We start from the raw sequence: 26,208 nt of genomic DNA, 5'->3' as shown, positions 1-26,208 counted from the left end.
GACTTTTAATCTTCTGTCTGATGGTGAGGGCAGCCAAGTACTCGTGCTTCTGGGTGCGCTGAGCAACAGCCAATGTTTCCAAAAGTCACTATTTTGCTGAGTCTTTTCAAAGAATTGCTTACCCCATTTATATGTCTATGTTGATATGGTTTTGTTACAGCAATTCACAGGATTCCACGCTAAAACGCTCCACTGAAGAAACGATTTTCTTCCACAGGTTATTTCCTTTCACACAGCTCTCCCAGCTGTAAGAGTTCTATCAGTGAAGCCTGAGGTTGCGCAACATTGGGAGCTGGTAGGTTTAATCTTCCTTCCAGGACAACCACACTGAAGTGCATCTACACGTGAGGCTGCTACATTTTGCAGTGCTGCTTCACTTCTGCAGCAAAGACTGACTATCACAAAGATGGTCAACTCCGTGCCTGTGTGGCTTGCGGGTTGCTCAAGGGTGGTTCCTGTGCTGAAGCGATGATGTATGACTGGTGAGGAGCATGCTGGTACTGAGCCCCGTGAAGCAGAACCAGGAGGGGCTGCTGGGGCTTAGGTTCACCGCCAACATACCCACATTAACTCTGGATTTGACGGCTGGGATTTGGAGAGCAGAGGTACAAGGTTTTGGGCTTTCTTCTTTTTGTGGCGGTTTTGTACGCACTCTTCGGTTCCTGGTCCTGAGAAGTTGAAATTATTAATCAAAACCAATCGGGCTGCAAGCTGAGGTTGTCGTGGTGTAATGGACGTGGATCCTATTCATTTTAAGCCTTCCACCTGAAGTCACCCATCATCGTTTATTCGGTGCTTAGGTTGATGACCCCTGCAGAAAGCCCATCGCTACTCCTCACAGGGGCTTCTCAGGGGGCCGCGGCGGCTCTCTCCCACCTCAGAGGGCGGCTGAGGGCCAGCGGGCAGCAGGGAGGCGGGACGGCACCCGCCCCGCGGGCGCTGAGGGGACGCGGGCGCCGGCGGACGGGAACCCGATCGGGCAGCGCCGCCCGCCCGCCCCGCCGCACCAGGAGGTAGCCGCCGGGGTCACGTGGCCCGCCCCTTCCCGGGTAGAAGCAGAAGTGGGAGCCCCAGAGAGACGCGGCCGGGCGCGGCGACACCGCCGCCACCAGCACCCCGTGTTGACACCGGCAGCGCCCAGCGCCGCGTCGTCCGCGCGGCCGGCGGAGGTGAGGCTGCTGGGCGGCCGGCCGGCCGTGCGCGGGGCGTCGTGGCAGCGGGAGGCGGGCGGGGAGGGAAGGTGCCGCGAGGCGCTGCGGGGAAGGGGGCGAGGATTCGGGGGGCTCGCAGAGGGGACGGAGCCGCCCGGCACCGCGCGGTTGGCTGCTGGTCAGCGCTGCTGGCCGGTCTGCTGGAGGGGGAAGAAGCCCTGCGCGGCTCGGCTCGGCTCGGCTGAGGGCCGCAGCCTGGGCCCGCCTTCGGTCCCTAGCAGGTATTCCTTGCGGCCGAGCGCTTTGGTTTCTCCTGCTCGGCAAAATTCCGTGCAAACAGCCGTCTGCTGGTTGCGATTAATTGTTAGCGAGGTGGTGCTGCTGCTGGTGCTGCGCCCGGCTGGCTGAGCTGCTGTCCCGAGGCAGGGCTGGGGCAGAGCGTGCAGCGACGCGTGCAGAATGGGGCCGGCAGCGCCCAGAGCTCATGGGAAAGTGTAGAAATTGGGGCGAGTCTGACTTCAGATTCCGCTTTTTGAGCGACCTTTGTGTGCAGGGAAGGCACCTGCGGTGTCCTGTGGCTCAGGAGCGGTTCTGCTGTGCTCATCTGAAGCGTTCATTGCCAGCCTGCACATCTGTAATTTCACCTGTCTGCAGCTCTTTCTGCGTTTTATCAAATGTCTACATGGTACAAATTGTAGACTGATCTTCAGATAAAGGTTTGGTTTTGAAATTGAGAAGTACTAGCACTAAATAAGCAGGTTCTTGTATAGCACCAAGTACATCTTTCTCCATGTCTGTGTTCACTTGGCTCTTTGCAGTGGGTCTTCCTGACCTTTTTGGTACAAAGTGTTCAGGCTCTTCACTAAAAGGCAACGTAGAAATTACTGTTGTGTCACGACACAGTAAGTAATGGGTAACGCCGATTCTGCTTTTGATACAGGACAGCATTGAAGTTTTGCTCCTGTGGTGCTTACAGTTGAAGGGAAAGAGTCATATGTTCATGTCTGTGCCTAAACCAGATCTTGTATGTTATGTGATCAACTCTTAGAAAGGGGAGATAACAGCAGGACAGGGGGATATGGTTTTAAGTTGAGGGAGGAAAGATTTAGGTTGGATGTCAGAGGGAAGTTCTTTACAGAGAGAGAGGTGAGGTGCTGGAACAGCTGCCCAGAGAGGCTGCAGTTGCCCCGTCCCTGGAGGTGTTCAAAGCCAGGTTGGATGGGGCCCTGGGCAACAACCTTGTCTAGTATTAAATGTGGAGGTTGTTGGCCCTGCATGTGGCAGAGGGTTGGAGATTCATGATCCTTGAGGTCCCTTCCAACCCTGGCCATTCTGTGATTACCAGATCACTCATTGAATCATTTAGACCTTTCTTTCTGCTTTAGGCTTCAGGAACTTTTCCGTAGAAGAGCAGTAATGCTTCTGCTTCACACAGAGGTGTCTTGTAGCTCATGGTCCACTGATTTAGAGGCAGCCAGGTACTGTGTTGATGAGGATTATAATGGAGTTCTGCTGGGTGAATGGGTAGAAATATTGTAGGTTCAAGTCATTGTGCAGTGAAGGTTGTAAGAATGCCGAAGGGCACATACTTGTGTCTTAATGTTGAGAAGGTTAGGTCTGGTATCATGTGTTCCATTTGTTCTTTTGGGAGGTCTGGTGTGTTCCACGGTTAGGAAGCTTTCTGTGGTGTTTGTTCTAAATTATGGAACAGGTTAACGGATGATAAAGGGGTGGTTGGTTAGGTTGATGACGTGCTATGATGTTCTTTTCTTTTTTTTGGTGTCCTCAGCTACAGTGTTGCTTCACTGTAAGTTAAAAGCTTGGCTTCTGGCTTAAGATTTTAGGTAGGCTAAAAGCAGTGTTCACTTTCTTTTTTAAAGAAAGAGCTACTTTAAAAGAGGAAGTCCAGTCTATTATGTTCAGCGGAAACTGCTTAAGAAGCCACCTCTGAGAGGCAGTTCCTTTGTATTAAGGGGCTAATCCCTCACAAAATGCTTCATTGCCTTTTATTAATTAGTATGTTTAGAAGTTCCTTTTTGTGTTCTTTAAAGACACGTTTCATTTTACAGTTGCAACACAGTATGCTTTTTAAAGACTTATTTTTTATTTTATTTCTGTTCTCCTTGTATTTTTGTCGTTGTAGCTGGACGACTGTGCCTAAATTGTTAGATGCAAACTGGTGATGATTTCAGTGACAAGCTGGATTTGTTCCAGGGAGTCAGAAAGGATCAGCCACATTCTGACTGAAATCTGACACTGTGTACAATCCTTAAAAGTTGTCCAGAAGTCTCAGTTGTAGCATTGGCATATGTGTATTTTTTTAAAGTAGTAGTAGGACAATGGAGTACCCTTTTCTTACACAATAACAAGCTAATTAAACATGGTATAATCTGTGTGACTCTTTGCAGAACACTAAATGGGCTTCAGGTTCCGTGCAGGCAAAGCAGAAGAGGCCACTGCAGATAAGAAGGGCCTCGTGTTTGCTTCTCTGATAGCCTAAAAAAACACAACCCAGTGTTCATTGAAGTTGTAGATTTTAAAAAGAGATTGGGAAGATTGCACTGGACCACTTCAGAGCCTGACAGATGGGACTGAAACTGGTTAGTGACAGCACTGAAAGACAGCTCTGTGGTATTGATGAGAGAGCAGAAAAGAGAGCTCCTTAGTGAAGCACAGGTCAGGAGACTGACATGGGGTGAGGGGGAGGAGGGTTGGAAGAAGTTAGCAAGGGGGAAGCGAGAAGTGACACGGACAAATTAGTTATCAGTGCAGAAACTGAAACTGTGATGGAGAGTAATGGGCTGAGGAGACAGGAGGAGAACAGAACAGCAGGGATGCTGTGGCTGAGGGAAAATCGTGCAGGACGCTTAGAGCTGTCCTGCCCAAGGGGATGAAATTAAGGGGAGTCATGGGGAACTGCGTGTCAACAGTGGCAAAAATGGTATCACTTCTTTGTACGTGGATGATAGAGCAGGGTCTAGGGCTTTCTGTTTGTAGATAATCCTGCTGAGAAGTAATCAAGCTTGTAATTCGCTGTTAGGTTTTTGGAATTCTCTGCAAGCAGGAAATTAATGCTTCTGTATTAAGACAAGGCAAGGAAAACAGCAAACCTGCTGCAGTTCACCAGGGTGCAGCATTTTGACTGTCTGAAGTTGGTACTGTGAATGAAATAATAATACAAAAGAACAACTAAGGGAGAGGAAAAAGGTTTTGATTGTGCTTCAAATGTTGCAAGTATTATTAAATATTATTTTCCATATTGATATCTCGATTGTTAATACTTAGGACAAAATCATTTTCCAGATATTTTTTGCAGTTCCAGAAATTAAGTTACCCTTAGTTTCAATCAAGAAGTGAAGATTTAACTTCTAGCATAACATAGAACTCACAAAGTTTTTATAGCACACAAATCTGCAAGTACTCTAAAACAATAAAGAAACTTCTGTAGGAATGACTGAAAACAGCCAGTTCTATCTCTGTCAAATAGAAAAATGTCCATGAACAGAGACTTGCTGGTATTTTACTTGCTATAAAATGGTAAGTAAAAACTGATCTGATACTTGAAAGGACCCTAAGCTTGAAGTGATACTTTTCTGATGTCTTACGAGACTCCTGAAGTCATCAAATCAAGATAAATATAGTCAAGGTTTGAGCTTTGTTACTCTATATATGGATCTACCAGTATCTTTAATTTTAATAAATGTGGTTTTAAAGGAATAAAAATACTGTCTTAAATACTGATTATTTTTTTCCTCCTTTCTTTCTTTCTTTTTTTCTTTTCAGCGCAGTGAAAACCATACAAGTTGGTTTGAAAAAGAAACCTAAAACAATGCCCAGAAAGAGTATAGATTATGGAGAGCTGCCGGAGTATGAGAAAAGCCAGATCAAAAGGACATTGGAGCTGGGAACTGTTATGACAGTATTCAGTATTAAGAAGAGTAGTCCAGAAAGGAGGACTATTCAGGTTATAATGGAAACCAGGCAGGTAGCCTGGAGCAAGACAGCTGACAAGATCGAAGGTTTCTGTGAGTATTTTCAAAGCGTCCATGAACTTGGAGTTTCTAATTAATTAATGTAATTGTCAAATATTTGTTTAGTGAGCCTTTGTTAATATGATTAAGCTTTTGGCTAAGAAGAGTTCGGTAATTTGCCAAGAATGTGCTGAATAGTCGCAGTGCTGGTGAAGGATCTTCTGCAGCTCGTTAGTTAGACAAATAATGCTGTGCTTATATGTGGTTAATGTGCTTTTTCTCTAAATCCTGCTCTCCAGTTTTTCATCTTTAAGTATGATGGTGCTTTTGCTCTCTGCTATGAGTGGCAACTATTTTCCACAGTTAAGCTCAAGAGGTCTTGTAGCTTAAAATGATCAGTTCTTCTTTACCTCTTCTTTCTCCAAAAGCAAAAGCTCCAAATAAAAGGAAACTGAATTAAAGTTTGTTTTCTTGAGGAATTTGCCATATCAGGATAAGAATCATTATTTAGGACCGTTGTTGGAAAGTACCAGTGTCTCAGGGGGGTGGAGGTGTGAGGTATGAGGGATGGTTTGAAGGTCCTGAGTTGACTGAGCCTGTTTGGCTGATATCTAAACTGTCTGTAATTAGGTGGGGAAATAAAAGTGGAGTTTGTAGCTGCGTAGGACTGCAAAAGCCATGGTATAAAATAAAGTCAAACTAATTTTCAGTTCTTACTGAACAAGGCTGATATCAACCAAGCTCAGCCTGCAGTTTTTGGGATTCTTGCAGCTCCCATTGTTATAATGTAACTACAGCATTTGCATATGAGCACATGGCAGCTATTTTATTTTACTTTTTTATTCTGTTGTGGACATGATTTTACTATGCAGCTGCTAAATGCCTTCAGTAAAGGAATTGAATTGTTTGTCTGAGTCGCCAGAATCATTTATTGCTCAGCCTCAGATAATATGAGAAGCTTGGTGCTGAATTTAGGAATTGAAATTGTGATAAGAAGTTGGAGTTTGGAGGTGGAGAATTCTCAAGGCTGTAGGAAGAAATTAAGTATAGCATGGGGAATCTCAGAAGTGAGACCAGAACCTGGTGAGAAGAGCCAGAACTCATGAGAAAAAAATTAGTCCAGGCCTGGGAGAAGGAAGAGAGGTTAAGAACATGAGGGAAACTGAGAATGAATTGAACTGGGGCGAGGGAAGAGGTCACAGATATGGAGGTGCGTGTGTGGGGGGGTGGAAATTCCATTGTAATGTGGGAGAAACTGGGGAGAAAGAGAATGGGGTTTGACTATTGATTTGTGGATTTTTAGAAACTTCTTTTTAAGCTAAAAGTGCATCAATCTGTGAAGTTGTGAAGATGAGCACTGAGAATGTACGTGGTTTTTGAATTGTCTGTGCAACATCATGTCATGCTACTTCCAAGCATTAAACTTCTACTTGTTACTGTTTCTGCTGGCTCCTGTCTGGTTCCTTGCATGGCCTGGATCTGCAACAGGAAACCTGCTGGAATGGAATGAAGGACTGGTTATCATGAGAATGGGTTTTGTCATTGGTGATGAAAATGTGCTTGTATGTAGTGATCTGCGAAAAAGCAAACAGATCTGGAAACGTTCATTAAGATTGATTAACTGTCTTGCTGTGCCTCGGTTACTCGTGTAAATTGAGGGTAATTATCCCTTCCTATAATTATGAGTGTGAATGCAAGTACTTTAGTAGTTCTGATATGCTCAGATCCTGGAATGAGGCAAGCTGAAAATAAGTCCTGTGTGGAGGAGTAATTCGGTTATGAGAGCATGGCTTGAGTGTACCTGGTAAATAAAAGCTAGGGTGAAGCATGGGTTAGAGCAAATTAGGAAATGCCCATGTAGTGGGCGAATAAGGCTTTAGAGTCCTCTGGCAAAAATAACATGGGATCATGGAGGAAAAGACTGCTGCAGCCAGTTGTACAAAGTAGCCAGACCTGAAGATGTGTGCGTAGAACTACGTCCCATCAATCAAATCACTTGCCCTACGCAGAGATGTTGACAATTTAAACAGAAGGTGAATATTGTGTTAGACTGACAGCTGGGTAATCCAGCAGGGTAATGACTTGCCTCCAGATGCACTGGTTACCAGCACAGGGAATTCAGCTGTAGAGCTGCAATTTATCCAAATCCCTCTGCCTGAAAGTTCCAGTGCTGCAGCAGGGATTTTAATTCGGCAACATGCAAGTGACCTTTACAACAATGGAAACTTTAGATCTGAGACCATGACCTACCGAGAGTATGTCATTTGCACAAATGTGCACAATATTATTTATACTTATTTATTTTAAAGAACCTTCCCTAACCCTGAGAATTATTTTGCAGGCTTTGCTTCAGAAAACTATGTGAACTGTTGGAAAGGTTCTATCTACTTGAACTGAAAGTCACTGCAGCTTTAACTCGCTGGCAGTATTTCTGCTGAAGAGGAAGGAAATCTTTTTTTTTATTATTTATTTAATAAATTTGCTATTGTGTCTCTTGACTGAGACTCAGGCTTCCTTTTTTGCTTGAAAATTGGAGTATTTATGGATTTGTACTTTACATGTATTTGGTAATTTAAAGCATAGGCTGCTTGAATACTGGTGATAGGGGGAATTCAAGTTTTTATTTCTCTGGAGCTGTGCAGAAACAATACAACCAGTTTTATGATAAGAGAAAAATTGTTTCCACTTATGTGTATATAAATGTACACATGAATGACCCCAAATATTCACTGTTGAATTGTGTTGACCTTGTGAAGAATAAAAAAACCTTATGCATTTGCAATGTATACATATATTTAGTGGCAGAGGGAATTAGGATCTCAAGTTCTGCTATTCAGTATCCTCTGCTTTAGTACTGAGTAGTGCATAGTTTTTGTGATGTGAATTTTAATGGTTGCTATTTCCACCTGCCGCACTCCAGTAAGAATTGGTATTTATTAGGGGTGAGAGTAGAACAGTAACTGTAGCAGTTCAGGAGAGCATGGTAGGGATAGATACAGTAATCATTTACTGTGTCACTGTGTGTTGGATGCCTGTCTGCAGCTGTGGATTTTGGAAATAATTGCACAAATGAGTGGAGGTGATTCTGCTCCGTGCTTGTTGTGGCTGAACCCTCAGGTTATAACAAGGAACTTTTTCAGTTTGGTTAGTGTTGTTTTGCAAGGGATTTAAGTTAAGCCTCACGCTAATGACTAGGCAGCAACTTATATTTGGATTAAATAGGTCTGCTCAGGAGAGATATAGGATTAGCTATGCTGATAGAAATGTTTAGACAACCCTGTGGCCTTCAGTGTGGTAGTTCTGCATGTTTTTAATTGCATTACCTGCAGAGAAGGCTATCAGCCTTTATGTTCAGCATGGACTGGGCTGTGAGCAGCCTGTTCTAGCTATAGATGTTCCTGTTCATTGCAGGGGAGTTGGACCAGATGACCTTTAAAGGTTCCCTTCCACTCAAACTATTCTATGATTCTGTGAAAGAGCTGCTGAAATCAGAGCTGTTTCTGCTCAGTGTAGATGTGTTTCTCTGGATGAGTAGGTTAAAATGGAGCTACTCTTCTTTATAAAACTCCTAGTTCCAAGCCATTGCTGTGGTAACAAGTGATGATACACAAAGGCAAGAAAATCTGGTGTAAACATTCTTCTTTGCTGTGTGGCTTAAACTGCACAGTGCCAGAGTATTGGAGGTTTTCCAGTGGTCATCTGAGAGAGTTGGGTCACCAGATACAAAAGACATTTTCTAACAAAAGGAACTGGTGTGAAATCTCTGTATTGTCCCCTGTGCAAAATAGTGCAGGTGTCCTTGTAGTAGGATATGCTGTTTCAACAGTAGATCAGGGAGCCAGATTTTCAACTGCTACATTCATGGAAGTTCTCTTACTTTAATAGAGCTTCTGAGGGTCTTGGTAACTTTTTTTTTAGCTTGACAGTTGTGTTGGAGCTGAACGGTGCTACACAGCTTCTCAATTTTGCAAGCACAAAGTCTTATTTCAGCTGGTGCTTCGTTTTAGCTCTACACATCAGGCTGTGCAAAACACACATTGTAACCTCACTGTTTCCCTTAGAGGAGCCTCATGTTCCACCTCTCCTTTTAGTGTCAGTCCTCCCTGCCCATCTGCAAGGGAGGGAAAGGTGCCCATTTGTGGTTGTCTTAATGCAGTGGACAACCTGTGTGTGTGCAGGCTTTCTATCCTGCACAGCTGTGCAGCCAAGGAGGTTCTTGAGTGATGGCTCAGTTTTCATGAGGACAATGTAGCTGTTGAGCTTGTCCAAGCTGTGGATTTTTCTCTATGTATGGAAACTCAGATCCTCTTGTGAGACTTCCCTTTTTTGGGTTTACTGTGGTTTTGCTGTTGGAACATGTAACATGTTGTAGGACCAAACACACAAATTAGGTGAGATGACTTCTTTATGGCCTGCAGTGTTTGAAGAGACTTCTATATGAGCACCTTTCAAGAAAAAATAATGACAATTTGTCCATATTTTACATTCTTTGGAAGCATCAAGTTGTCTTTTAAATGGAAGGGGAAGGGTCAGCAATGGAAAGAGTGGAGTTGTGTGACCTGAAGTTTCCTAGGTTTAGTAGAGGTCAAGAAGGTTCCTAGTGCTGCCATTCTATGTCATCTTATAGATGCCTTTCCTGGATTCGCTTGGGTCCAAGGAACCCATTGAGGAAAACTGAAATGGATAGAAGGGAGCAATGCACCTTTTAGAAGAGCTGTAATCACAGATGTTTGGCATGCAAGGTTTCATTAATGTATTAAAATTAATGCAAGTGACATGTGCTTCCTCACATGGGTCTGCAGAGAGCTACGCAAAAAGCTGAGGGGAACAAATCTGTGCCAGATATCACTGTGTTCATCCATGCTTGGACTTATTTTGTCATCTTGCTATAGTTCTGTACAGAGAGATGTTTCAGAGAGAGGTGTCTTCCCTCATAGCTCTGGAGTCATCTGAGGGAAACGTTTGTAGGTGTAAAATGTCAGGGATTTTTCTTCTGCATTCTACTTATTAAAGACATTCATTTTTATTCTGCATTGTCCATCATCATTTTAAACTACAAGGATAATGTTTGCTAGGAGGGCTATGGGACTGCATGTGGAGCTCAGAATATCAGAGCTCTCAATCCCAAGTTACCAGGCCATCGGTGGTCAAGCATTGATTTAACTTCTGATGAGAATGTTTTTGCCCTTGAGTCTTTTATTTATTTACTTCTTTTACTTCTTTTCCCTGTTGTGCTTTGTACTGCAGTGTGGTATTAACACATGTGCCTTGAATGAGACCCAGTATGACACATCCATGGATCATGTACCCATAGGTTTTAGTGGCCTATGACTGAGTTTATGGATTTGCAACTTCAGAAGTACTGATCTTGATGACTGGAACAGAGCTAAACTAATGTGTTATCAACACATCAGAAAATGAAGTTTCAGTTTCCTGGTATGGAGGGAATTGATTTGCTTATTTAATTTGTAATGATTCTTTTCTGGCAAACGCTAATTTCTGCATGCTGTGTGCATGACTGTGAAGCTGTGACATTACTGTGATGCGCTGCTCAGCATGTCACTTCCTGTAGTTCTGCCCTGTGGTCGTGGAGCATATAAACCCTTCACAGCAGTGCATGGGTCTGTGTGGTGGCCCCACCGTCGTGCCTGTGCTGCTCTTTAAGCTCTGTCCTCTTTAAGTTGTTGCAGGCTAACCACACAATAGATCTGTTGAGTGTTGCTGTGGTTTCTGGGGTCACTTCTGCCTCCATGTTAACGACCCTGCTGCTCTGCGTCTTTGCTGGGATAGCACATGGCCCACAAGCAGCTGCACTGTCATAGCTGAGGTGGCAGCACGGAGAACTTCTCAGCAGCTGTGAAAAGCAGAGAGGAAGGAAAGGGTGACCAGGAGTGGGAACTGCTGATGTCAGTGTTCTGCCAAGAGATGTGTTTGGGGTCCAGCACCTGGCGTTTGCTGACTTGGAGTGTATTCAGTGCTACCTGATATTTATTTGTGCCATGATGGCTTAAACTAAGATGCACGTGGATAAACTAAGGCACAAAGAGTTTATGGTATCTGAGTTGGTGCAGCAAGTACTTGATGAGTTGTAGGCCTTCTGAAAGGTGAGCTGGAATGGATATTTTGTTCTTTACTGATGGGAAGTGCTTTAAGGAGAGCTGTTCAGGGAAAGTTTGTGACAGCTGGAGTCTGATTAGTCACTGGAAAACATGGGAGTTTCTTTATGCTCCCCCATCAGTCCTTGTGTGAAATGGTGATTCATAGCTAGGAGAATTTATGCTCTGAGATGTCCGTGGCACCACCACAGCAAACAGGAATAAAGCCTGCTGAAACTGTGCTTTTGTAACTAATTACGTACTTTGGTTTAACAAGTCTTCAGTCCAGATGTATATTAATGTAGCAGGAATACCTTATACCTTTTTCATTTTTAATTAACACGTAAGACTCACAGTGAATAATATTTTATTTTAGAATTCACATGAGCTGCTAATTTTGTGCTATCTTTCTTCTCTTGATTTTTTCCTGCCATTTTTTTCCAGAGTTTGTAGAGCAAAATGACTGTGGCCCACTTCTTTAATACATTTACCATCTCAGGTTCACTGAATGTTACTAACTGAATTAGTTATTTGTCTAATGTGTGAAAATAAAAAGAATTATCAGAGACTGTTAAAAATCACTTGTGCTTTACTTCCTGCTCAAATAGGAGATTTTTCAGAATTAAAAATCCATAAGTGGAATTTTCATATTTCAGGGATGTATTAAGAAAGGGAGTGAAAGAAAACAAAGAACTAACTCAGTAAATTCATGTTGTACATAGAATTTAGACCTGTGAGTACTGCTCTGTTTCTTCCTTATCTGCAGGATTGCACTGTGTTTGTTTTCAGGTTTTGTCATACAGCCAAGTAGAAACCACATTTCTGCAGAAACGCTGCACCTGGATAATGATCAACATTCCCTGAAGCAGCAGTGCATCTATAATGCAGTCATGTAGATAACTGGAGCATAGCAGGCCAAGTGCAATTTACAGGTTGAGGTGAAATGCAGGGATGTGTAACTAATATAATGGCAAACTTATGTGCGCTGCCACAGATGGTGCTGTTCTAGCTAACAAGGTATTTATTTATTTAGATCTTTATTCTTGTATTTTGTGAATTTTATCCCTGAGATCAAATTTTGCTGAATTTGCTTTTAGTATCCCTGCTAAAACGATGTGCAGAAGGAAGCACGTTCTGGTTCTGAGCATTCCTGCCAGCTGTCAGACCAGCAAGAACCTAAGAGGCTGTTTGTGGAAGTGGCTTGCATTCTTACGCATAGTTGAGGGATTTTTTTTTCTTCACCAAGTTAACTCGTGCAGTCATTTAATTGGTAAAATTTGAATGTCAATGGGAACTCCTTCTGTTCTGGGAAACCTCTTTCTTTCTCTTTGGAGAAAATGGTATGAATGTTTACAGTACCTCCACCTTTCTGGGTGAAGTAGTGAATATCAACATATTCTGCAGAGAAGTGTGAAATGCTTCTTTTGGCTGCAGTGTTAGACTTCATCTTGCTAATTTTCAGCTGTCGTTATTTTTTTCTCTCTAAATTTCTGTACTCTTTCAGCCATGTAGTTATAAGTAAACAGCAGGAACAAACATAACTCCCACTGAATGCTCGAGAATTGTATTCTGTCATTTTCCTTCTATTTTGCATTCTAAAAAGAACAAAATGTCATTGTAGAAGTGAATCTACTTCTTGCTCTTCGCAGAGTATCACTTCAGAAGGATATTAAAATTCACCTTTTTCTAATTTGAAACTGATGTGTTTCTGTTCTCTTACCTAGGGGATCTTCGTGTAAGCATCCAACTGAGAACTTAGACCATGGTTTCTGTGGTCAAATGAAAAAAATGAATGTGTTTTAGCCTTTAGCTGTCTTCAAATCATTTTTCAGCAATTCAGTTCTGTGGTGTTTAATGCTAGCTTACAAAGACCATTGTTCCTGTTGTGGCTGGCTAGTGAAATGGAGATCCAGCATGGTGATCTTTGCAGACCAGAGATGCTAATAGGGTTGGTTGGAGTGAGTGGGGGATGTACATACTCCAGTATATTATCCCCAAAATCAAAGTTTTGCATGGCAACCTTTTTGTTTTGATTGACGGAGTAGACCATCAACTTCTATGGGCACCTATGTACTTTTTTCTCATTTTCTGAAGGTGCCTTTTTCTTTTTAATATGAAACCAACAGCCATTTGAGGTCTGTGGCCCTTTGAATTCAGAGCCCACCAAAGTGAGAAAGGCTGTAATGTGCTGTTGCTCTGCTGAGCCATCCAGCAGGGAGTTGTTAATCCACAAGGTGCAGCTATCATTGGTAGGATGGTAATTCATTGTTTCTGTAGATGGTGGCTCTGTGTGACATGAGGACCCCTTGGGAAGGTACTCAGGTGCTGTGCCAAGACCCACCACACCATTTCTCATGTTGCCTCCTTAAACTGTGCTTTCAGGTACTCCTGTGACTTAGCTGTAATTCCTTGGGCTACGGCATGTCGTATTCAATTTCACTATTTGTATGTGCTGAATCACTTTGCATACCACTGCTGTACTCACGTGCTTCAGCTTTCTTCCTTCATATGACTTTGCCCTTCTGTGAGAGAGGCCTCACTTTTTTCTCTTCAGAACAGTGCAGAGTGTTTCGCTGCTGTTTTGAATAAAATAAGAGACACACCTTGTGTAGTTAATCTTTAATTCTGTGAAACTGAGAGCAAAGTCATTGTCCTCACAAACCGCAGTGAAATCCATTTGCAAAAAGATACTGAAGGCCTTCTTCGTTCAATGGGTGCTCATTTGCACATTGCCTATCTGGAAGGAGGCAGCTTCTGCCTTTCTGAAATGAAACCTTCTTTAGAGTATTTTGTAATGCAAATTGTTGAGAAGATGTGGATTCTAAAAACTGGTTCTGAAATGCTTGTGCAGAACATTATCATGTATACACATAAAAATGCAAAAATATTCGTACAGAGAATGCCCACCCTTGTGTCTGGGTCTGTGCCGTTTGGATGATCAGAGTCCCTTATTTTCCCTTCTGAAACATTGCCAGTAGTTTCCTGGTAGACCTTTGGGCCTGCTGTTGAAAATAGCTAATGAAGAAAATAATGCATTTAATGTATTATTGCATGTTTTCTTAGTGTGACCTTACATGGTCGCTTCCAGCTAACATATTACAGTTCTACTGTTAGCATTGGCTGATTTCAAGCACAGTTCCTTCGTGCAGTTATCTGCTTGGCCACTGAATAGTTGTGCTTCCTGGAAGCAATGAGTGATGTGTGAGTGCTAGGGCTGGAAGGAGGCAAACCATTCCCTTTGGGTAGCAGTTCTTGTTTGTTCCTGTTTAAATCTTACCTGGAATGGTCAGCACAGTGTTGTCATGTACAACAATGTAATGTTTTCTGCAGTTCTGTTTGCGTCATTCCTGCACCTCCTAGTTCTGTTTTCCCATCTGCCTCTTGGGGAAGCTGAAAGAAAGGTAACAGCAATTCATGATTTTTGCTGCCAAGTTATTTGAATGAAGATCAGTGGAGATGTTATGGATCAGAAGATGGTTGTTAAGTTTGTGGCTGTGAAGAGTTCTCGGAGGCATTCTTAGTTGCACAGTGCTGTTTAATCTGTGCAGTCTTTGGAAAGTTGCTGTGTAGTGGTGTAATGATCCACTGAATTACTGATTTACTAAACAGACACAGCATCAAGAGCAGACGTGCAGCTGCCACAAATGCAGTGAAAAGTGCATATCCAGATAGGAGCCTGAAACAGAATGGGAACTGAAGGTGCTTTGGAGTCCAGTCTGGTTAAACAGTCACCTGGGGGAGTTGTCAGAATCAATTGAGGACTGATGAGACTGCCAAGAAGATCCTTTTAACCCATGGAAAAAATGACATAGAAGAATGGGTGAAATGTGAGCTGGCGTTGTAGGATTTTTGAGTGGCACTTAGCTTCTTAACTCTTTGGCATCTTAATGAATGCATTAACAATGTCCTCTTTATCTTGTTGGGTGTTAGTCAGCTTCTCTACAGAACGCTTTTTGAACTGTTTCTCTGGGGAATTCAGTAATCTTATACTGTTACTTGGAAATTGCACTTGCAAGCCTATTGCACTCAATCTTACAATTTGCAAGCTGCATATGTTCAGGTCTGTGTTTTTTCAGATATAAATGGCGCCAGGAATATCAGTCCATGAAGCCAGGTCAGAAAATGACTCTGCAATTTGCATGTAGGATTGAGAAGAAGAAAGGCTCCGTAAGATCAGTGCAGTAAGAAGATGGAGTGTCCGAGGCACTGTGCTGCTACTTCTAGCACAGGCATGAAGTTGTATTTTAATTGTTCGGTGACGGATTGTGCTATAATAAGTTCACAGTAACAGGCAACTTGGTACAGTTGATTTACTAATCTGAGTTTGAAACATGTTGCTGCTTTTCCTGGCTGTTCCCTTCTTGGATCATTGGGATCAGCCATTCCGGATGCCATGGGCGTTGGGTGGAGGGTGCTGGCAGCTCTAGTCCCTGTGGGGGGGACAGCAGGGCTTAGCTGAGACCCGAATATATCCTGTCTGTGCACGTCTCTCTCTTTGCCCCTCTGATGCTTTTTACCCCAACTTTCCTATCAGTAGTATCAAGTAAACTCATGTTAATTGAGCTTGTTCTATAGAACACATGAGAAATCCCATAGGAGCAATATAGTTCTTGTAAGGCCTTATTATATGAACAAATTCCAACACTTCAATATTACTACACATTAATGATACAGCTTTCTCTAAATTGATTACCCTTATAAGAAATTTACATTTATTTTCTTCTATTGTTAACAGCATCTATTCCCACAGTCCAGTCCTTAAAGCAGCGTGAGTAAAAGAAGACTGTAAGATTAACAGTAGCACCATGAAAGCTGTGTGTGCAAAAATCCTTGTGCATATATATGTAAAACATACATTCACACGAGAGAGTGGAATGGTAGGGCTGAAAGATTGTACTGCAAAGCAGAGGAGTGTAGTGAGTGCATATGTAACTGAGGGAAGACATTAAGCAAGGCTGCGTGTTTGTTTCAGAGGTCTGGGTGAGGTAAGAGGCACTTGAAATGACAACAGCAGTGCAGATTGTGAAACTGTTCTATCGCTGCTTATAGGTTATGTTTTGAGGGTCTCTTTGTGGTGTGGTGTTTTCTCTGCGTGGATTTATGGGAGCGTGAAATGAAGGGTACACTCTGCTTTCAACTTAAAACTGTGTTTTTCAGCAGAGATTTGTTGGTTGAAGGGAAAGAAAATGTACCTGGTGTTGTTCTTGTTCATTATCAGCATGAGCTAGCGTGGTGTACGGTCCCATGCTGTATATTGTGGCCACTAAACTACTCTCTTTCTTTGCATCCTGAGTGATGAATGCGACTGTTGGGATGCATATCCAGGTACACTGCTGGGGATCTGTGAGACTGTCAGAAGATTTGAGTCGTCAGTGAGAGCTTCTGGTTGTGGATCATTTATGGTTATATCATGAATTTATATTAGAAGGTTACACATAATCTTAGGGCTTTTGTCCATCCAGATATAAGGAGATGATCTAGTAGTTTGAAAGAGTGACTGAAAAGGTTGAGCCATTAGCTGTGCTCTATCTTGAAGATATTACACTAGGAAAAATAAGTTCAAGAAAGATGCTTGTGTATTAGGAACAATTTAGGTTGACATTTAAGGTCTTGTTTTCCCAAGAGAAGTCAAAGAATAAGGAGTATTAGGTGGGAAGTTTGGCCTAGGATACTTTGTGAGGAATAAAAAATTGAATTAATAAATGAATGTTTTTTTACCAGCATCCTGTTGATGGATGTCCTAGCTTGTATCCCCCTCCTTTTCACACTGGCCTTTTCACACTGAAACCCAGTGATAATGGGCCAAAGCTTTAACCAATGTTTAGCTCCTTCACCCTGTTGGCAGCCGGGTTTCTTTTTGATTATGTGTTAATAACTGTGATGAGGTGTTCAGTTAAAACTTGATTTTTCTATTATGGAGTTCTTAAGTGCATGAACAGAAATCCTCAGTTATTTTCCTTGGATCTTGCTGGGTTTGATAAACACATTTCAAGAACAGCCATTAAATGTTTCTCTTCACTTTTCATTCTGCAGCTCATAACTCAAGATTGTCCAGAAGTAGGAAGAGCCACTTGTTTGGTTCACAGGCAGAACAAACCACTTCCTTAGTTTTTTAATAAGTATCTTATCTTGAGACTGCACATATTTCTATTTCAGTGCTATCTCACTGCTCTTATGCAGGCAGTATAACGAGGGTTGGACAAAAAGGGAGCTGACTTGAGAAAATGCTTGCTTATGCATTGTTCCCACTTGGCTATGCTGTAATCAAGTCAAAGGTGCTACAGCAGCTTATGTTGAATGACAGATACCTGTTTGGAGATGGCTGGGAAAAGGCTCGTAAATGCTTTAATTATCAGGCTGCATTTTCTCTTCACTTTCTGGAGGGTGCCAGACACACTTGGTTAATGTACTGAAGCAAGCTGACTTTCTGAGATGTGATGGATACTTTTTAGTTAGGTAAATTAGAACCTATATCATTCTTCTGTCTCTGAACAGTTGGCAGTTGGAAATTTCTTGTTCAATATAAATTCCATTTGTGAAAACGTCTTCTGTACTCCAAACGGACTATGTGTATAAGCTTTGTCCATTGATAGACAGTGAAAGGCATATGATAGGAACAGGAGAATTTATTTTTCTTCTTCTTTTGGTGTTTCCCTGCTATTATCTTCTGGTCAGTAATACGCCGAGTCATTTATTTGTGGATTGCAAGCTGTTGCAATTTGACTTCCTTGTCATATAACCATCTATAATAATATACATATATATAATACATGCATACACGTTTTGAGTCTTTTGTCTTGCTACTTCAGACTCTGCTGGAAGGTAAGTTCAGTTCTGCTGACTGACTTACTGTTGTTTCCTTTCAGTGGATCTGATGGAAATAAAAGAAATTCGCCCAGGAAAGAATTCAAAGGACTTTGAACGATGCAAAGCAAAACACAGAGAAGAACACTGCTTCACTATTTTTTATGGTACCCAATTTGTCCTCAATACCTTAAGTTTAGCAGGTAAACTTTTTTTTTCATTTGTTTGCTCTTTGAACTAACTACTAAACAACCAAATTCACTAATGAATAGTAATGCATGCAGGGTATTATGATTTTTGACTTCTGCAGTTCAGGAGTGCACCAAGTGCTTAAAACCTGAAACCTTTTACTTGGCCCTAAACATCTGTGAACTGACGCCTTTGTAATGTTTTGCTGCCCAAGTGTATTGTATGAGACTTTTCCTTATATTGTCTAAACAGAATAGTTGTATAACTTGTGGATGTAGTACGTGAGTCAGTTGCCACAGTCTGTCTTGCACTGTAATGGCCAACACTTCTGTGTGTTTTAGGAACTTTCATATTTGTTTATCAGAAGACAACTACTGTTAAAGCACTAATAAATGACATGTCTCTTAGTATATGTTTATATTGATATATCACTTCCCAACGTCACACTGACAGAGGTTTTTAGCACAGTTTCTGATGTGCTCGATCATCTGTAGCAAGGAAAACTTTTGATGATTAAATCTCTCTTGTAAAGTTTTCAGTGCTGAAGAGCAGGGGTGATGTTGTCCTCTTTAAAGTCAGCAAAGGATCTGGCTGCGTTAAAGATGAGAGCAAAATATTGCCCTGGCATTTTCAGTATGGCCAAACAATTCTGGAATCAGTATCCATAGAGTTACACTAAGTCTGTATCGCAGAAACTTTCCTATTACCTTTGAGCAGGCTAATTTGAAAATGAAATTCTAGTTTAGTTTGTGTGGGTGTGAGTCACTTGATAATACTAAACCTCCTCTAAAGAAGGATTAGGGGACCATAAATAACATTGGAAGATGATAAATTTAAAGTGAAGAAGTGGATGGGAAATAAAGAAGTAGTGCATCCTATATCTTGGGTAAGGTTTGGAGCACTTCTTATTTGAGGTGAGATTATTTAGGATGGCAAAATCAGAGATTTTGAAATGAAAAAGGATATCAGTTTTTATAGTGCAGGCTGAATACGGTTTCTGTTTGTGAAGAGATTCTATTTTGAGAAGCTTGTAATTGAACTCACTTTAGAATCGTACTGAGAGTTTATGCACAGTGGTAGTTCTCTCTGTCCTTCCCATGCAGAAATGTGCCCACCCATTTCATTCATCAAAGCTGTTGCAAAATCTTAATGGGAGAAAAGAGGAGTGCTTTTCTAAGCACTGTAATACTAACAGTACCTTCCTTTTTACTTAATGATCATTTTTTTATTATAGAAGCTATATACTCCAAGTAAGCTAACAGAGCTTTCATGTATGTCTGAGAATTAAGAGCTTATAGATAGCAGCTCTGAAAACCTTTCCAATCTGATGTGCATAACAGTATGAGTGATATAACTTTCAAGTAAGGGGGAAATCCTGTTCCTTGCTAAGGCTTTGTCTTGGTTTCTTTAAACTATATTGAATAGTTGCCACTTAGAAGGGAACGGTGGCTGTCATAAAGGCCAGAATTGTCTTGAGGGAATTGGTTTGTTATTTCCAAAATTGTAACTAAGTCAAAAACATTTCCACAGGGAACTGTTGGGCTATATATGGGCCCATATATGCTAACATGCTGGGCTCTGGCTTCATCCCAGGGGATAAAGCATTGTTTGAAAATGTGTTTAGATAAAAGTTAATCTTCATATTTTGAGAAACTGTTTTACTTTGAAGTCAGTTAAAGAATTTGCACAGATTAGAACTCCCAGTTTTGTCAGAACTGGTTTAATTGAAGAAGGCCATCATGTTGGTTCAGAACCAGCATTCTAAGAAGTACTCTACTTTGCCCAACTGAAAGCTGTAAAAATAGCATCTCATCCAAGGCCCCCCAAAACTGATTTCAGTTTGATTGGTATCTGCCAGGGAAAGCTGAATCCAGAATGCAGTCCAAGATCTTCTATTGTGTTCAAACTTTACCAAGCAGTGATGCTAAATGATGTAGAAAACTGTTCTCCCATTAAAATACAGTGCTGCTAGGATTAGGCAGGTCACCCCCAAATTTATGCTGTTTTGTATTATTAGTTCTAGAATTATCAACGTGAAGCTATGCAATGAGATTGATCAAAAAGAAAGGTTGACCTGCAGCTCTGTATACTGGGGTTTAGCAAGATTTCACGAGTTACGTCCTACTTTCTCATAGCATATTATTTTTTTCAGCTGATTCTAAAGATGATGCTGATAAATGGTTGTGTGGCTTGAATATCTTGTATCAAGAGGTCATGAGAGCTCCAACACCTGCGATCACGGAGAGGTATGCAGACATTTTTTCACTTTGTGGGATTTAACATTTCTTTGGAATTTGAAGAATACCTGAAATAAGTTTTTAAAGTGCAACTAGTGGTGCTTGCCATTTACCTTAAGAAACAACAACCTGCCAGTTAGTTGATGGTACAAAAAGATCCTATGGAAATTCTCCATGCCTATTTTTCTATATGCATGTTCTGGATTTGCTGTTAAGAACTTGCAGTTTACCTTGCTCTGTGTGCCACAGACACACACACACACACACACACACACACACACACACAAGGTCTCTGAATGAAATCTCAAGAGCATCTGATCTAAGTTCTTGGAAAATTCACGTTGGGCAGTTACAGTAGGCTTGATCTGGTAGGTGTGTGTTGCAGCTCTTGTGTCCCAGTGATTCACACGTGCACCTTTGTAATTTCTCCTGTTGATACCATTACATCACATGGCATTGTGATTAGTTCACTTGGTAGATGGGCTGAAAACAAACATCTTGAAGGCTTACCTTTTAGCAGCCACCAGCATGATGGTGCAGTGGCACCCTTAAAGCTTCTGAAGATGTCACACTTGAAACTACTTACATTCAGAATGTGAATTTTCATGACAAGCTTCTAAAACTGTTTCTGCATTTGATTGCTGTTCATCACTGCTGACTTTTCTGTTAAGGATGTGTCACTGTTACCTGTTTTATGGGCATACTCGGTCCTCAAAGTCTACTTAACCAAATTGCCACACTGACATTGATGTTGGCTGTACCTGCTTGCAATTCCAAGCTGGGGAGAAAGTATTCACTTAATCCTCCCTTTATCTGTTGTATAATATAGCAGAGAGCTGATACACAAAATGTTGCTAGGTTTCAGTCTCTTTGTGAAGTGGACAAAGTGATGTCCTTAGAGAGTTGAGGATAAGCTTAACATTAACATGCTGTGAGCAGCCTAAGATCAGTAGTGTGTGTAGGTATTTACTATTAATACTGCTAACAGTATTTTGCTGGGCAGCTAAAGCTAACATGCATTCCAATGAGGCTTTTCTTAAAAATTCTCTGAGCTGTTCTTCCCTTCCCCCTGCTTTTAATTTTTATGCATGTTAACAGAACTTTGAGTCAGGAGCCTCATCATAAATTATTGACTTGGTCAAGTAAGTCTAGTTTGGGTTAGCTGAAGTCTAGGCCCACTGTAGCAAGTAACATGTTTATAGTTTCTGTTCATTCTTTTGTGCTGTGCACACCCTTCCCTTTCCTGTATTGTTTATCTGGCTTTAAAATGCAGTATTATGTAGTAAAAAAGGTATGTATTTACAAATACAGTTACAAAACCGTTTGAAAGCTTAGATGCTGCACTGAAAATATTTCTGCTTTATCAAAAGACATGCATTTTCTGATTTTTAAATGCTTCTGTTGAATTTTGTCTCCAGATTTTGATATTTCATTTGTTATATTTTCTTTATTATTCTCAGATTAAATCTATTTTCCCCATTTTTCCTCCTTTCCCCCAAGCTGGCTGAGAAAGCAGATCTATTCTGTTGATCAGACTAGAAGAAATAGGTAAGAAACTGTCTCTTTATGTTCAGTTTGTTTTTAATGAACTTCTATTGCAGGCCCTAACGTAGAGCAAAGAGAAATAAGTATTTCTTCACTAGAGTTGACAAGTATGACATCCCTTGAAATGGTGTTTGCTCTTGCTTTAACAACTTGAGTGTTGCCTTTTGCTAGATGCAACAATAGGTTCATGTATGTGATACGAGGAAACAAATGGTGAGAAATAAATGCTTTTGCTTTTAGCCTAGAATTACTTTGCTAGAATAAGGAAAGGCAATCACCTCCCCCTATTCTTTCTGCAGAGACTCAGCTCAGCTGTGCAGGTTTGTTAAGTTGCTTGCTTTACAGAGGTCTTTACCCCTTAATAGCCAGCTTGGCCCCCAGCAGCATTGTTTGCATAGCCTGCTGTTAGTTTTCCTGTGCAGACTTGCTGTGAAGAGGGCTGGAGTGACTATGATCTATTGTAGACAGACTAAACCCAGCTCTTAAAAGCCTTCTTGGGCACCTGGGACAATCAGACTGCATAAGGAGGGTTCAGCATGGGCTGCTAAAGACCCAGGGTCAATGTTTAAATGAATAGCCTTACCTGGTTTCAGACCATGGTTAGTGTGTGTGGTATCTGGTTTGAGAATAATCAAGGCAGCAGTGTCAGATACATCCAGAGACAGGGCTGTCCCAAGCAATAACATGAATTCTTTCCTGCAGGGGGTCACAGCTGAGACAAGAACAGAACAGAGTATTTAGAGGAAGGAGAGATAACAGAGATACTTGATGAGTGTATTGGGGAAGACATTGTTGTGACAGGGTAATACTGTGGGAAAAAAGTTCCTTTAACAGTGGGAAACCAAAGACGCTTTTGATGATAGCTACAGAGAGAAACGAAGTTAATTATTTGGAATAAGGACAAAAATCTTTGGTTGTATGTTGGTTTTTTGGGGGGGTTGTTTGTTTTGTTCTGCTTTTTGAAGGCTTGCTGTTGAGTGAAATTTTTGTGCAGTTGGGCTAGATACATGGACTTGTCTTTGCCACATATTCAGATAGGCCAAAGCATCGCTGATGCTTCTCATGTGGGAAAAAATGCCATGGGCTTGTAGGTTCCCTTTTGCTGTGTTGCTTTGTAGTTTGAGTTTCAGGACCTTGTTTCAGCTCAGTGTGTGCAGTAGGTTTGCAGCTTTTGCTCAACAAAAGGGACTTTCTAAATGTATTCAGCTGCACGTTTCTGGTTAAAGTTGCCAGAACATGTAGAACACTGGGAAGAACATTAACCCCTTTTCATCCATATGTATTATATTACCATGATTTTGCTCTTTGTAATGTTCATTTCTTTTCTAAGTCTGGAAAAGAACATGCGTTTCCTCTCATTTAGACCTTTTCCTTAAAACAAAATAAAGTGTGATGTTTCACTGTGAATAAGACTGTTATTGCAGGAAATAACACCCTTCTGCAGACAGCCCGTGGTGTTGTGCAGCTGGCTTCAGTGTGAACCAAGACAGTTTGAGGAATGGTGTTTTCAAAACTGCTCAGAACAGTGAAGAGCCTTGACTGGATGCTGGCTTACACCTCCTGATGCATTTTGTAAAACTAGCTCACAATTGAGGTATTTGGAGGGGGATCGTGAAGCAAAAACAAACTTTAAGGTACAGAAGCTGTAGCTGACAGGATGCCTGCTGAAGAGGTTTCACTTGGTGCTTAAGGGTTGTTTCATCACTGTAAGGCAGTCTGCTGAGGTTCGAGGGGGCTTGCAGGAGGAGAGGGCAGTTCTTTGTTCTGGCAGATGATTCATTTAGAGAATTTCAGGAAAGGAGTGTGAGCTGGACTTCTTTTTGTTTAGTGCTGCAGTTTCTAAGGAGGTTGATTGTAAAGGTTATGCTTCCGGGTAAGTCCTATTTACTGTGCTGAGTTTTTGCCAGTGGTGATGAAGCCCCAGCTCTTTGTTTTGGATTGTGCTTGTTCAGCCAGAGTAAACTGCTTGTTCTTGGTGTTTGGGGTGCGAGCGGAATGATCGTTCTTGCTCCTACAAGGAGTTTTTTTCCAGAGATCTGACAACAGGGAGGAAAGCCAGGAATTTCCTGACTTCTAATCTGGCTTTGGCGTAGATTTTGGCTAAGTTCCTTCTTGCTTTGCCGTTTTCTCTCTGTGGACAGTGGAGATGAGGATCTCACACAGGGCAGCTGCTTGCAGGGACACAGTGGAACAGAAGTGTTATTTTCATCTAGATGCTTCTTGCTTTTGTTTCTTTCAGGTTACTCTGTTCTGATCCCGTGTTTGCCTAGAGTTAATGCTTATGAATTGCAATCGGGGTAGAGGCAGAGCACCTTAGCCTGGTTTTCTTGGGTACTGTTGGTACCCAACTGATGTTGGCTATAGCACCTATAGATGTGTTTGTGTTCTCACCTCTTCCCTACTTCAACTTGCTGCTATGAATCTTTATTCCCTTCATATTCCAGCCTAGGACTTGCCCTGGTGCCCTTCACACAGCCCATTTTAATGCTGTGACCTCCTTGAGTCCTCATACCTGCCCAAAGTATGAAACTCTGTACTAAGACACGCAGCCTAATTTCTGTTCTTTCCTATCCAAAGACAAATGGAGTAGCAGGCCACTGATATGGAGCTGCACGGAATGGATTATCTGGTGTATCAACTTGGTGCTGCTGGGTGGATGAAGTCATGCTCTTTCCTTTTTCTCCACCATCTTTATGAGCTTCTAATCAGGCTCTCACTACTCTTTGCTTATTCCAGCTATGATGCTGTTATGGAGCTGGGTGAGCTCACAAAGCCAGTGGAAGATGTGAATACTTGTTCTCCCTGCAGCTTTAGACTTTTTTCCCCGGCCTAACAAATTCAGTCATATTAACTGAAGGTTTAATGAGAGTCAGAACTGGTCAGTGGAAGCAAATAAGGAGAGGAGCACAAGAGGGGTTGGAGTGACTTCTTGTATCAGCAGGGTACAGTCAGACTGACTCACCTGTACCAGCAGCACACTTACAGTGTTTAGGCATCTAGCCCCTTTGGAAATCAACCCTCAACCAAGAGTTATAATAGTATTGCCTTAGCTCCTATTTACACCATGAGGATAACTACAAGAATTGTGATTTGCTTTGAGACAGCACTGTAGAAGACCATAGCAGTAGTAGCTGCAAGGCTGGAGTAAAGTCTGAGGTTGATGAGAGAATGGAAAAATGTGATTGAAATGCCTGTTTGTCCCCACTAACTAGAAAATGTCAAGCTTACTCCCATATAGTTGTTATATTTACAGGAGTTTGTAATCATAAAAGATGTCCTACCAAAAATGTTTCATTAGTAACATTTTTGTGTTGATTTAAAAATATATTGGTAGCTGGCCAGATACAACATAAGTGTTTTATTGTTTTGTTCTGTTTTTTTTGCTGTATTTTCTCTTTTTCAGTATCAGTCTTAGAGAGCTAAAAGCTATTCTTCCCCAAGTAAACTTCAAAGTGAGCAGCATGAAGTTCTTGAAGGATAAATTTGTGGTAATAACCTGTTAAATTTAATCTGTTTTGTATTGTCTGATAGATGTTGATATTTCTGTTCAAGTAACTCTATACCCTTTTTTGTTATTGTGTACAGATAATTACATTATATTCACATTGTTCATTAATTTCTAGTTTTGACTTTGCCTGCATGTAAGTCTTTAAGAAAATACAGACATAACTTTCACTCTCTTTGCAGACACTACTTCATTCTCAGTAAGGGTACAAAACCAAATGTCAGGGTGCAACACAAAAGGACAAAAATCCAATTCCCTCTCTTCCCCCCCAGTATTAAAAAGTAATAATCCCCAAATTTAAAAAAAAAAAAAATGAAATCAGATGGAATTCAATGTGTGTGATGGTGGCAGCAAAAGTAGAAGTAACTTGTATGCTGTGCAAATGCTGTGCAAATTTCATGAAACTCTCAATTCGTTTCATGCAACTTTCTGTTGTAGGAAATAGGTGCTCACAAGGAAGAGCTTAGTTTTGAACAATTTCATTTGTTCTACAAAAAGATCATGTTTGAACAACAGAAATCGGTAAGTTTTTTAATGAGTAGTCTTCATAATGTTAAACTGATTGATCAGATTAAAGAGGGAATGCTATTCTTGTGACAGCAGAAAGTAGAATGCTTGACATCTGGGCAACAATCACCATCAGCAGTTGGCTTAAGAAGATGAATAATGGCATTTCTAGGAATAACTTTTCTTGTGGGATTTTGATGGTAA

At 41.4% G+C, this 26,208-nt stretch overlaps 1 protein-coding gene across 1 annotated transcript in view; it reads left to right on the top strand.

Moving 5' to 3' along the window:
- The first annotated feature begins 476 nt into the window (after positions 1 to 476).
- The window catches only part of PLCG2 (phospholipase C gamma 2), a 56,264-nt gene continuing 30,532 nt past the window's right edge, over positions 477 to 26,208 (top strand). The window contains 8 exon segments of the mRNA XM_048958113.1: positions 477 to 605; positions 4,935 to 4,952; positions 4,954 to 5,176; positions 18,084 to 18,224; positions 20,363 to 20,456; positions 21,948 to 21,995; positions 25,396 to 25,480; positions 25,936 to 26,019. Coding sequence (XP_048814070.1) covers positions 492 to 605; positions 4,935 to 4,952; positions 4,954 to 5,176; positions 18,084 to 18,224; positions 20,363 to 20,456; positions 21,948 to 21,995; positions 25,396 to 25,480; positions 25,936 to 26,019 — 807 coding nt within the window. The 5' untranslated portion in view covers positions 477 to 491.

The sequence above is a fragment of the Lagopus muta genome, chromosome 12 (genome assembly GCF_023343835.1).
Source record: "Lagopus muta isolate bLagMut1 chromosome 12, bLagMut1 primary, whole genome shotgun sequence".
In the NCBI taxonomy this organism is placed as follows: domain Eukaryota; kingdom Metazoa; phylum Chordata; class Aves; order Galliformes; family Phasianidae; genus Lagopus; species Lagopus muta.
This window is presented reverse-complemented; position numbering and strand designations above follow the sequence as displayed.